At 34.3% G+C, this 14,313-nt stretch overlaps 1 protein-coding gene across 11 annotated transcripts in view; it reads left to right on the top strand.

The window, feature by feature from the left end:
• The window catches only part of COL21A1 (collagen type XXI alpha 1 chain), a 240,963-nt gene that overhangs the window by 133,156 nt on the left and 93,494 nt on the right, over positions 1–14,313 (top strand). For all 11 annotated transcript variants that reach the window (XM_038554370.1, XM_038554369.1, XM_038554373.1 and 8 more), the window contains 2 exons: positions 11,891–12,059; positions 12,151–12,367. In XM_038554370.1, coding sequence (XP_038410298.1) covers positions 11,891–12,059; positions 12,151–12,367 — 386 coding nt within the window. The remainder of the gene's footprint in view (positions 1–11,890; positions 12,060–12,150; positions 12,368–14,313) is intronic.

The following is a 14,313-nucleotide window of genomic DNA, read 5'->3' as shown; positions in this document are numbered from 1 at the left end:
TTTCATTTATTTCTGTTCTAATCTTAAATATCTTAAAGATGATTAAAATTTCAATTTTTTTCTTGCTCTTGTTAATTTTGGGCTCAATTCTTTCCCAATTTTTTAAAAGATTTATTCATTTGAGAGAGAGTGCGAGCACAAGACAGGGGAGCAGCAGAGAGGGAGAAGCAGACTTCCTGCTGAGCAGGGAGCCCAATATGGGGCTCCATCCCAGGACCCTGAGATCATGACCTGAGCTGAAGGCAATTGCTTAACCCATTGAGCCACCCAGGTGTTCCTTTTTTTCTAGTTTTTCTTTTTTAAATGAATAATGTTAGATTGTTTGAGATCTTTATTCCTTTTTAATGTAGATTTGTATTGCTATAAATTTTCTTCTTAGTACTGTTTTTGCCACATTCCATAAATTTTGTAATGCTGTGTTTTAGTTTTTGTCTCAAGATATTTTCTAATTTCTCTTTTGATTTCTTTTTTGAGTCAGTGGTTGTTCAAGAGCACATTGTTTAATTTCCACATACTTGTGAATTTTCCACTTTTCCTTCTACCCTTAATTTCTAGTTTCATTATGTCATGGTTTGAAGATATATTTGGTATGACTTCAGTCTTCTTAACTTTGTTAAGATGTATTTTTTGAAGTAGCATGTGATCTATCCTAGTGAATGTTTCATTTGCACTTAAGAAGAATGTGTATTCTGCTGTGTTGTAGAATGTTCTGCATTGTCTGTTAGCTCCATTTGGTCCATACTGTTGTTCAAGTTCTGTGTTCCCTTTTTGGTCTTCTGTCTGGATGTTCTATTCATTATAGGAAATAGAATATTGAAGTCTCTTATTATTGTATCTTCTGTTTCTGTGTCTGCTATTTCTCCGTTCACTTCTGTCAGTGTTTGCTTCATGGTTTTGAGTGCCATGATGTTGGGTTCATGTATATTTAAAATTATGTCTTGCTGGTGAATTGACCCCTTTACCATCATATTATGTCCTTCTTTGTCATAGTTGAGTTTTGACTTAGTCTATTTTGTCTAAGTATTGCCACCTTTGCTCTGTTTTGGTTACCATTTGCACAGTGTCTTATTCCACCTCCTTACTTTTAGCCTATGTGTGTCTGTAATCCTAAAGTATATGTCTTATAGACAGTATGTAGTTGGATCTTGTTTTTTTTCTTTTGTCTATTTAACCACTCTGTGTCTTTTTATTTGGGAGTTTAATCCATTTACATCTTAAATAGCAATAGGGAAGACTTTAATATCACTGTTTTGTTCCTTGTTTTCAGCCTGCCTTATGCCTTTTTTACTCCCTCTTGCTGTCTTCCTTTGTGCCTCATTCACTTTTTTTTTGTAGTGACATGTTTTGATATTTTTCTCATTTTCTTTTGTGTATTTTGTATAGGTATTTCCTTTGTGGTGACTATAAAGGTTTCATAAAGCATCATATAGTTATATCAGTCTATTTTAAGCTGATAACTCATTTTCATCAGATACAAATACTCTATATTTTTGCTTCTCCCTGCCCTCACACTTTACTATTGATGTTACAAATTACATCATCTTATGTTCAATATTCATTGGTATATTTTTACAGTTATAGTTACTGTTTATATGTTTTTTAACTTCTATATCAGAATTAAAAGTGATTTATATACCACTGTTACAATATTATAGTATTCTGAATTTGTATGTTTAACCGGTGAGGTTTTTTTTTAAGATTTGTTTTTTATCTTAGATTAAGAATGTGAGAGAGCAGGCACACACAGGGGGCGGGGGCAGAGGGAGAGGGAGAGAGAATCTTAAGCAGACTCCATGTCTAATATGGAGCCCAAGTTAGTGCTCCATCTCAAAACGCTTAGCTCATGACCTGAGTTGAAATCAGAAGTCAGATGCCTAACTGACTGCGTTACCCGTGTCCATAACCACAGTGTCTTATAGTTTGCAATGCTTTTGTGTTGTTGTTTAATGTTCTTTAATTTCAACTTAATGGACTTCCTCTGTATTTCTTATAAGGCAGGATGATGAACTCCCTCAGCCTTTTTTAATCTGGGAAAGTGTTTTTTTTTTTTTTTTTCTCTTTCATTTTTGAAGAATATTTCTGCCAGTTATAGTTTTTAAATTTTTTTCAAAATATCTTATTTATTTATTTGATTGAGAGAGCACAAGCAGGGGGAGCAGCAAGCAGAGGGAGCAAAAGAAGTAGGTTCTCTATTGAAGAAGGAGCTTGATGTGGAGCTTGATCCCAAGACCCTGGGATCATGATCTGAGCCTAAGGCAGACACTTAACCAACTGAGCCACCCTGGTGCCCCATCAATGGCAGTTTTTTCTCTCAGCTAGCACTTTGAGTAGATCATCCCATTCTCTTGTGGCCTGCAAGGTTTCTACTGAGAAATCTGCCAATAATCATATGGTGGGTGCCAGTAGTAAATAATGAGCTGCTTTTCTCTTGCTGCTTTCAAAATTCTTTTTTTTTTTTTTGACAATTTGATTATAATCTCTTGATGTGGATTTCTTTTGATTATTTAATCTGGTTGTACATAACCTTTCCTGGACTTGAGAAGTTTTTAGTTATTACTTTAACTAAACTCTGTCTTTTTCTCTCCTGAAACTCCCATGATATGCATATTGGTGTACTTCATGGTGTCTCATAAGTCATTTAGGTTTTATTCAATCTTTCTCATCTTTTAAATTTTTATTTATCTGCCTAGATATTTTCAAATAACCTTTAAGTTTGCTGATTCTTTATTGTGCTTGATTGAGTCTGATTTGTAACCCCATCAGTCCTTTATTTTTTTTTGCAGTTCAGTTATTGTGTTCTTCAGCTCCAAAATTTCTTTTTGGTTCTCCTTTCTATTTTATTGGTATCCTCATATTGTTTATACCACTGTTTCTTAAGCTCATAGGGCATCTTTATTATGGTTGTTTTGAATTCTTTTTTCAAATAATAAACCTTTCCTTAGGGTTAGTATCTGGAGAGTTATTCTGTTCTTTGGATCATGTTTCCCTGTTACTTTGTGTATTTTACAGCTTTGTTTTGGGAGCCACATGTTTGAAAAATTTACCTCTCTCCTTCTTTACCAATTGGCTTTATACAGGGAAATCCCTTATTAACTAGTTCATCTAGTGATTCTTGGGGGCTTTGAAGCCTTTTTATGGAAGGATATAATTTCTCCGGATCTGAGTGAGCAATTTCTTAATTAGAGAGGTTTGCTTCCCCTCCCCGCCCCACCCCAACCCCAGGAGCTCATAATCTTTTATTCCCTTTAGTATCTGTCTGTAGCTTCTTAAGGTCTCTAGTTTTATAGCTATAAGCTTCCCCACCTTGTTCTCAGTGGGCATTAGGCATCCAAAGTATTCTGGTTCCCTGTTAATATCCTTAGGCAGGATCAATATTATTCCCTCAGACAGCCCTTGGGAAAGCTAGAATGCTGGATAAAAGCTACACTCTTTTCTCTTCCTCCAGAGGGAGAAGGCTCAAGTTGTGTGTCTTCTCTTTATCAGGCTGAGCCACAACAAGCTCCTTCCCCTTAACCCCATGACTCTGTTTGTTCTCAGCAGTTCCTAGGAATCCAAATGATTGCGGTTCTTTCAGTGCTCTAAATGAGGTGGGACTGAAACCAGTCTCTTGAACAGCCCTGTGGTTACATGCTCCACTCTTCTTTTTCCCACTCAAGTGCATTCTCTATCACAAGCTAGGGTGTTCTCTCTTGGCACTTTACAGGCATGGGGGAGGGAATGATGTGAGTAAAATAAAATTATTAATATTACTTGTTTCAGTGATGCTGTTCTTGGCTTTGTGGTCACCTTGGATACTTCAACTTCCTAACCTAAATCTGGAATTTCCATAAATGTATTTTGATCCATATGTTATTGTTAAATCAGTGTTTTGGTGGGAGAATGTGGGCTATGACTTCTATTCTGCCATCTTGCTGATATTATTCTTCTGTTTCTTTTTTGAGTAAATCAGGAATGGGCTTGATGCAACAAAGAGGAGAGAAAGGAAGAGAAAGAAATTTCCCTCTGTGCCCTAGAAGTTACCATCCTTAGGTGTCTTTAAGGGCTTCCAGCAGCCTGTGGCTTGAATTACTGGGTTTTAGGACCCATATTTTAATTCAGGTATGTTGAGCTTGCTTATGCATAGGTGCAGGTAAAGAGCAGGCTCTGGAAAACTGCCTGTATATTTTTACTGTTTTCTACCATCTTGACTTTTGGAGGAAGCAGGAGATTTATCTGTTTTTTAAAATAGTATATGATGTTGACTTGCTCAAATGGGGCCAGAGGCTAGAGGTCACAAGGCAATTAGCTATGCATCCTCAGCCTTATCTTATTTGAGAGAGAGAGAGAAAGAGAGAGAGAGAGACTGAGAGAGACTGCTGCTTGAGTGGAACTTTGGTATCTTTCATTACATTAAACTTTGAGGCTTTTTTCCTTTCAATGCTTTCTACAGTGATGCACTTTAACTTAGAATGATGTTTAGGACTTTTCCTGAGTTTCTTCTCATCAAAAAACCACTTATACTTTGTATACTATTCTTGTTTAAAGATGGCTGGATAATTTGGTTATCTAATTCAAACTTTACTATGCTTCATAATAGTGACCCAGTGCTTTACCCTAACCTACTCATATAATTCTATCTGTATTTCATTAAAGTCACAAAGGGTTGGGGTACACATATCAGCAATCATGGCCAGGACAACTGAGATGTTTTTGGAGATGGCCAGTGTTTTAGCTTCCATGATTTCATAACATATATGTGGTTAACTTTTCTGTCCTCCTATAAAGCTTATTTTTTCCATTCTTGCCTTTATTGTTGGTACACGTATATATGAATTTCCCCACTGAGGTGGGGCAGAGGGAAATGAGAAATGAAAGTATGGTAAAGTTTGGTAGATAGGATTGGATTGAGTAGAGTATTCTATAAAATGTCATCAAACATTCAGGACAATCACTTTATAATCTATCTGTAGATTAAAAGGTTTTGAATCTAATCTGAATTGAAGGCAATTTATATTGTCAGGGACTTGTAGTATATCTAAAAATATTAATTTTCCACCTAATTAGGCTACAGCTATGTTCCCTTCAAACACAATATGCTTTATTTTATGTGAAAAGTAATATATGAGTATTCATGGGAAAAATAGAATTATTATGGCATAATTTAGAAAATATACAAATTACAGCATATAGATGTTGCTGTCAGTGTTTATGATTAAATCTAGATGCAGTTGTATGAGTTAATTATGTCTAGGAAAGGAACAAACAAAATATTTGGAATAATTTTTGTTAAGAATGTTTAAAGCTTGTATGCGTAGCCCAACCCTCCTCTTTTTTCTTTCTCTGAAATATTGTGTATAATATCTATCACCTAATTACATATTTTCATAACACCTCCCTCCTTTTCAAGTGGCAACAGACATGATAGTAGAGGTGAAAATTGGTACAACCTCTTGGGAAAAAATTTTTGGCACTATCTACTAGGGCAAAGTATACAGATTCCCTATGAAACAGCAGTTCTACGCTCAGATAGTTGACCATGAGAAATAAGTTCATATGTTTACCAAAAGACATATGCAAGATTGTCTATGGCAAGTTTATTAAAAATAGTCAAAACTGCATACAACTCCAATGACTGCTCACATAAAATGGACAAATACGTCATAACATAATTTGAATAGTGGAATAGTACCTAGCAACAGAAAAGAACAAGCCACTGTTATTTACAACAGCATGGATGATACCCCAGATATTATGTTGAGCAAGAAGAGTCAAGTAAAAGAACATACTGTATGGTTCATTTATATTAAGTTTAAGAATACACAAATCAGTGATAACAGAAATCATAACAGTGGTGGCCTCTGGTGGTAGTGGTTATTGTCTGGGAAGGATCATGAGGTAACTTTCTGAGGTGTTAGATGTGTTCTTTATCTTGTCTGGGTGCTAACTTATAAACCTATAAATATGTGCCAGTTGATGTGCACTTGAAATTAGGGCATTTTGTTGAAGGTAGGTTGTACCTTCATAAAAATGTTTTAAAAGACTCAGCAAAGACCTGTTAAAGTGAAGCACTATCTCCTGATTCTTTTTCCTAATAAACCCAAGGCTACATAATGATAAGGAGGCCCAGCCCAGTCTCTGGAGTCAGACCAGGATCCAGGTTTGATTCTTGATTTTGTCAACATCACTTTCTTGAAGTGTGTGATCTTGGGCTAAGTGACTGACTCCAACTTTAGTGATATAAATCACATTTTATGAAAGTTAATATCAGTGTGCTGGAGTAACGTCAAGGACAGGAACATGTTAAGATGCTTGGACATCTGGTTAAAGAAAATATATAGTTTGTATGTTAAAATGATACACAACTGTAATACCTGACAAAAGGTCTGTGAAATAAAAAATGTAAAAAGGGGTGAAGAATGAGGTACAGGAATTACACACATGCTATTATCTGCATATGTATAAAGGCAAAACATGTTACCTTTTCTCCATTTGTAGTACTTGAGCAGGAATAACAAAAAAAAATTCATTACATAATCAATGCTTTTAAAATGAAAAATGGCAAAACCAGATGAGTCATTTTTGTGATTATATAAGCCTTTAGAATTATATTTTCCTTAACTATTCCTTAGGCCAAAGATGATAGTTATTTCTTATATTTTTTCTTATTGTTAAAAAAACAAAATATTCTGTGATCAGTGAGGCAACTGAATGTTGCAAAAGACTGTGATGTTTCTGATTTGTGGACAAGTTGTACTCATTAGTAATAGGAGTCTCTTGTTCCCATTGACATCTGCTCTTACTGGGTCCCATTGTCAGCCATGCATTTGGCAGACATCTTCCTCAGATGAAGGACTGTTAACTCTAAATCAATCTAGATTTCAAGACAGTGCTGGTAAAGGAAGATGAGCTTATTCAGTCTGTAATGAGAAAAGGAATTGGGTGAAATTGGGGCTACCTTCTTGTTATTTAATCTTTGGTAAGAGGATCTCTGTTTCCATAATTTACTTTGGTTTTGCTATATTATTGTATTTTCAGTATGATGAAGTCTAAGTAATCACAACCTTGGTACTAAATTGAAACAAGGGTGACTGTTCCTTCTTTTGATGAACTTGTACATTACATTAAACTACATGATATAATAGAACTTCAGAAAGGCAGATATATTAAAATGCCACTGAACACCATTGAGGGGTGTATATCAGTTGGACATACACTTGTGTTTGCCTTATCATTAAAATGAAGTTCAGTCCAGGGAAAGTCTGAGGAAGTTGGCTTGCACAGATCTGCACCAGGGACCCTCTCTACACAACTCTGTTTTATTGGACTATTAGGTCTGGATCAATAAAATTACTTTTGGTTTCTGACCACAGATCTCCTTGATAAAATTCCCTTGTTGTGAATAAAATATGTGACTTCTGGAGAGGAGTGACCTATGAACAATGTGGCAATGTGGAATTGGATTAAATAGGCATTTAAAAAGTAGGTAGATGTGTTCTGGAATAGTGTGTTCATTAGTGTTCCTGTGATGTTAACTTAGAGCTAGAAAGATGTAGTTTCTAATTTGGTTGGTCTAGTTAGACTAAAGATTTACACAGTTTTTGTGTCCATGTCCATGGCAGAATTTTAAGTAAAACACCTTTTATGACTTTGGTAATACTGGATTACTTGTATTACTAAACCCTGAGATTTAATAGAAAAATGAATATTTTTTCTGGTTTCTATGGATGACTCAAAAACTTTTTAAAATCTTGAATATAGTTGACATACAATGTTACATTAGTTTCAGGTGCACAACATAGTAATTCAACAAGTTTGTATGTTATGCTGTGTTCACCACAAGTGTATGTATCATCTGCCATCATGATACTATTAAAATATCATTAACTTTATATTCTTCTCCCCTTCACTTATATTGCCCACCTCCTCACCTCCCTCTCCTCTGGCAATCATCAATTTGTCCTTTGAATTTGCAGATTTATTAATTTGTTTTTCATTTTTTTTTTCGGATTACACATGTGAGTGAAATAATATGGCATTTATCTTTCTATGTCTGACTTAGTTCACTTAGCACATACCTTTTGGGTCTGTCTATATTGTTACAAATGGCATGATCACATCCTTTTTTTTTTTTTTTTTTAAAGATTTTATTTATTTATTCATGAGAGACAGAGAGAGAGAGAGAGGGGCAAAGACACAGGCAGAGGGAGAAGCAGGCTCCATGCAGAAAGCCCGACATGGGACTCGATCCAGGGGCTCCAGGATCACGCCCTGGGTGGAAGGCGGCACTAAACCGCTGAGCCACTCGGGCCACCCGATAACATCCTTTTTTTTTTTTTTTTTTAAATCTCATACACAATTCCATCGTTTATGTATGTGTATACCTGTTTATCTGTATGTGTATACCTGTTTATCAGTGGACATTTAGGTTGCTTCCATATACTGGTTATTATAAACAATGCTGCAACAAAAATAGAGGTGTATATATTTTTTTGAAGTACGTATTTGTTTTTTTTGGATAACTAGTAGTGCAATTATTGGATCATATAGCATTTTTATTTTTAATTTTTTGAGGAACCTCCATACTGTTTTCCACAGTGGCTGCACCAATTTACATTCATACAGGCAGTGCACAATGGTTCATTTTTCTCTACAACCTTGGCAACACTTGTTTTTTCTTGTCTTTTTTATTTTAGCCATTCTGACAGATGTAAGGTGATATCTCATTGTGGTTTTGATTTGTTTCTCCCTGATGATTAGTGATACTGAAGCGTCTTTTCATGTGTCTATGTTTTCTTTGGAGAAATGTCTATTCGTGTTTTCTGTCTTCTTTTAAATTGGATTTTTTTTTTTTTTTGGTATTGAGTTTTAAGTTCTTTATATATTTTGGATATTAGGCTCTTTTACTGTTTGTATCATTTGCAAATATCTTTTCAATTCTAAAATAAATTCAAAGTGGATTAAAGACCTAAGTGTGAAACTTGAAACCATAAAAATCCTAGAAGAGAACATAGACAGTGGTATTTTAGCCATAGCAACATTTTTCTAGATATTACTTATCTGTTTCCAAAGGCAAGGGAAATAAAAACAAAAATAAATCATCCAAACTGAAAAGCAGATATTACTGGCCCTCAGTGTTTAAAATAGAGTAATCTTTGCTCATCCCAGGAAGCGTTCCTATCCTGAATACTCTATCCATACTGGAGTAAAATGAAATTAAAACTGTGTAGTTGGTGTAGAAATAATCATTTGTGAATTTAGGTCTTCTGTTTTGCTTACCCTTCCTCCTGAATGCATGCCTTTAAAATAAATTGGTTTATTTAGATACTCTAATTACCTGTTTTAGGTGTTATAACAAGCTCCCAACTGAGTCTCTCTTAGCATTTGATTTTCCTAGTATTAAAATTATAATTTCCAAGTTTCAGTTTTTATTTCCAGTTTCCATACTTCTGTCTAGATGTGGTTTGTATACTTAAACATATATTTCATATATTTATTTTTTCTATGCAGTGGGTAAATTAACTATTTACCTCTGTTTCCCCTCAAGTTTATATAGAAATTGGTTGAAAAGTAGCATTTTATGTATGGAAACTTCTTTTACCTGTTTCCTAAAACTAGGTATATACAAACATAAAAACTGTTTTTGAACATTTTAACTACACTTTTTTCACTTCCCATGTGCTATTGGGAAGAAAAATTACCTTCAAGAAAACATAATTATTTAAATCCATACTTCTTCATGAGATGTGCTAGGTAGTAATGAAAATGTGGCTATCTTATACATTCTTGATTTCACAAGTGGTGCCATACTGTTTCCCCATAAAATTTTGGGTATTACAAGATGGTGTAAAAGACTGTTATAGCAAAAGGATGAACACAAGACTTGCTTTGTCCCCTGCACTTGCATGCCGTTTTGCAGTTACAAAGCACTTTCACATACATCATCACATTTGATCTTCAGACAAACTCTGTGAAGGAGATCATTATTCTCACTTCACAGATGAGAATCCAAAATTTTGGGAGACGTTGAGAGGCTTAAGTCTAAACCTAATTTTCTTAAGCCTGAGATCTTCACCCAACATCTTATAACTTCTTAGTTAAAAAGCAAATCAAAGCAGCAATTCAAACCTGAATATTTTTATGATGTAAAGTTTAACATGTTTTCTTTTCAGCTAATTTTTTTTTTTGCAGTTTTAAATCAAAAGTATCTGATTTGAGGCTTCATATATTCTGCATACCTCCACTCACTGCCACTCTGTCAAAAAAGAAACCCTGCGTCACGACAGAAAAGATTTAGTTTTATTAATTGCTTTATGATTTAAACTGTAATATAGTGCTATTAGGATCACTTACACCCTGCTTCTCTTATTTTCATGTGAAGAAACTTCAGCAAGGCTAACTCTTCTGATCTCTTTCCTAACCTTTTATAGTTCCTTACCACTGAATGAGAAGATCAATTTTCAATAAATGAGTTTGATAAAAAGTAGTTGGTCATGTTTATCAAAGAGTCTTTAACTTTCTTCTCCTTGGATCAGTGTATCTGTGGAGCTAGTGTGTTCTGGTTTCCTCTCGAACATATGTGAGCTTAGTGGGCAGGCCCTGCTTCTAAGGTGGGTTAGGGAATAGTCAGCTTTCTGCTGCTGGAATGGTGTGAGGGGATTCTTTATGGTGTGCAGTGTCATGAAATTCCCTAAATCACATATCTAACCAACATCTACTTGCCTCATTCCTGTATCTCCTCATCATTTAGTAACAAGCTTACCAGAAGAAGAAGGACATAATTTATTGGATCACTTCAAAATTTAAGACCTGAAGAAAAAATTTTAATTATATCAGACCTTTATTTTATTTCTAATATTCTGTGGTATAAATTATGACTATACATGTTGGGCTAATAAAATCCATCTCATTACTTTTTATTGAATTATAAATATGATGCTTTTCCTTCTTAATGTTGTATAAGAGAGTGATTATCTTAAAGAAGGTTAGTGGAGTTTGTTCTTTTTTTATTTTGTTAGCTGCTCTATAAAATATAAGCAGTCATGCTCAATGTTTATTTTATATGAGGGCCTTGGAAGAATCTGAAAATATCGCAACATTTCTACAATTTAACAGCTTAATAGCATTTCAACCATATAAAATTTTCCACATAATTTCAGGTATTAGTTTCCCAGCAAGTTAAAAGCATACCATATTTTTAGAATTTATATAGATGACTGTATAATACAAATCTTAACAATTCTTCTTAAGGAAATAGTCTTTATTTATAAATATGAAAATATGATTAATATGATATAATTAATCATAGATAATAGGGCCATTTTGAGAACTTTCATGAACAGAAAAGACCTACAGTTTTTTCCCAGAGTAAATAGAACCAATGATGTTTGAACTGTAGAATTTTCAACTGCTAAAACTGGAGAGGATATCAAGAATAAGAAATTTTTTTTTTACCCCTCAAATGCTGGGAATTCAAGAAAGAAATCTTAGATTTCATCTCTTAGATCCAAGAAATTTAGGAGTTATGCAAAGTCATGTGACTAATTAATAGCAACTATTAGATTAGAATTGTCAATGTCATTCCAGTGTTCTCCTACCCCCTCTCAGGTATTAGGTTGCCCTTCATTCAAACAGTGATTTATAGACGTTAGCATAGTATTCTTAAAGTAGTCTGTTTATATATATAAAGTATATATATTTCTTTCTGTTTTACTTTATCCGCTGTTAGGAGGAAAAATGACATTTGGGACTTTAAGTGCCAGAGACACTCCTGCACATTTTTTCAGAAAAGGCATTTATATCCATTTGTGTGCATATATATTTTTTATAATTATTTTCTCTAATATTTCTCATTTTCTTATTGAAGAAATCCATGATTAATCAATGTTTACTGCTTTTTGCTCTGGATTTATAGAATCTGTCTGTCCAACACGAATTCCAGTGGCAGCTCGCGATGAGAAAGGGTTTGATATTCTTTTAGGCTTGGGTGTAAAGAAAAAGGTTAAGAAAAGAATCCTGCTTTCACCAACAAAGATAAAAGGATATGAAGTAACATCAAAAGTTGACTTATCAGAATTCACAAGGTATACATTATGTGTTGATACACCTTTTTGTTGTTATGTCTCTAGACATGCTGAGAATTCCTAAAGCTTATGCATATTCTTCTTTTTCTAGCAATGTTTTCCCAGAAGGTCTTCCTCCATCATATGTATTTGTCTCCACTCAGAGATTTAAAGTCAAGAAAATGTGGGATTTATGGAGAATTTTAACCATTGATGGAAGGCCACAAATAGCAGTTACTTTAAATGGTGTGGATAAAACTTTACTATTTACAACAACCAGCATGATTAATGGCTCACAAGTGGTCACCTTCGTTGACCCTCAAGTTAAGGTAAAGATGCTTGGATATGATTATGATGATATTCATGGGGAATCACCACCAGATTTGTGTGTTGGAGGAAGAGTGCCATAATTTTAATGTGGCTGAAAAGAATCTGACTTCATAGTTTAGTGTTGCTTTACTGAATAAGAGCAACAAATGAAGGAAAATTGTTTCTTAGGTGGAATTAAGGAGTGGGAGAACTCACATTTTTTGAGTACTTGCTACTAGATGGATGTCAAGAACATTTAATTGTAATAATCACCCAAGGAAGAAGCTACTGTTCTCATTGTACAGACCAAAAAAAAAGTTTGAAGGGTATTAAGTTCCATCTCAAAGTAATACAGCTATTAAATGGTGACATCAGAAACTGAAGTTAAGTCTCATCTATCTAAGACTCATGTTGGTCCCATCTTACACTGCCATGCCCTACAAAGTACTGAGATAAAGACATTTGTTAGAACCTTACATACAGGTAGATAATGAGTGCAGAATTCACATTTATTAGAAAAATGTTTTGTTTCCCCAAAATAACCTCTATTTAATAAAATTGATAATCCAAAAAAAGTGTATTTTCCAAGTCAGATGTGTTCAGAATACAGATACAATGATAAAAATAGCTAAGTTTTGATACTCATGATAGTCTAACAGTATATTGTATAATTTAGGAAGTATACAAGGTTATATATGAAATTATGCCATCTGTTCAATTTCTTCATTGTAAGCAAATTAAATTTTTTAAAAATTTGGCTGCCATTTTTATTAAAGTCAATATGCTAGGTTCTATAAGAAATCACAAATGAGTAAGGCATGTTTCACACCTTCAAGGAACTAACTTATTTATAATAGAAGATTGAAGACCTCTGATATCTACTAGAAGTACAAAATATTAGAGAAATGTAAAGGGAAAAGTATATTCTAACACAAAATGCAGGCAAGTCTTATAATGAGATGCATTTTGGACTAGACCTTGAAGAACATATAGAATTTTGATGAAGAAAGCTAAGGACATGTAAGTCAGTGGTTCAGTATTGAGTACTCCTGTGTGGTAAAATACAGGGTTTTAATTTAAAAAATAGAAAGTGATATCCCCTGTGTTTGAAGTATAAGATGCATGAAAGAAAGAGCTAACAAAGTATGAATTCAATTTGTGGGAACCTGGCAATCATACAAAGGGTTTTGGACTTTGTTCAGTGGATGATAGGATTCCATCAAAAAGTCTTGGAATCATAGGTGTGTCATGGTCAAAGCAGCTCTCTCTTCTCTTCTCCTTTTTATTTCATAAAAAATACTTTCATCTCTGTCCTGGAAATGGGCTAGATCCTGGGAATCTAGAGATTAATAAGATGTGGCATCTTCTCTGACAGAATGGTAGTGAGAGAGATTAATTATAGTGATGTATTAAGGATGGCTTAGGGAAGAATTAGAGATATGTTTTAAAATTATTCAGATAAAGCAAGATATACTTGAGCATAAACTATGGTAATGAGAATGGGAATAGTGAAGTGAATTTGAGTCATATTTAAGAGACATTTGGTAGAACTTTGCATCTGGTTATTATTTCAGCTGAGGGAAGGGCAAGAGGTAAAGACACTTGGTGCAATTTAGAAAGTGAGGATATTATTTTCCCAGGGAAACTGAGAGGAAGAAAGCTTTGGGGATAGTTCAAGTTCATTTTGCTATACTCTCCCTCAGGCTAACTGTGAAATATCCTGGTAAAACTATACTAGCCAGTATTAAAAATTATAGATCCCATATGTAGAAAAGAGGTCCAGGCTGTTGTAGATATGAGAGTTATTCCATAGAAGTAATGATTGACCTATAGGAATGGTTGACATAATCAAAAGGGAGATTGAAAAAGGTCAGTGATAGATCTGTCAGTTATGACCTCATCAAAAGGCAGGTGAAGGGGAATCCCTCGGTGGCTCAGCAATTTAGCGCCTGCCTTTTGCCCAGGG

The sequence above is a fragment of the Canis lupus genome, chromosome 12, assembly GCF_011100685.1.
Source record: "Canis lupus familiaris isolate Mischka breed German Shepherd chromosome 12, alternate assembly UU_Cfam_GSD_1.0, whole genome shotgun sequence".
NCBI lineage: Eukaryota > Metazoa > Chordata > Mammalia > Carnivora > Canidae > Canis > Canis lupus.
Note: the sequence above shows the minus strand (reverse complement) of the source record. Positions and strands in the feature narration are given on the sequence as shown.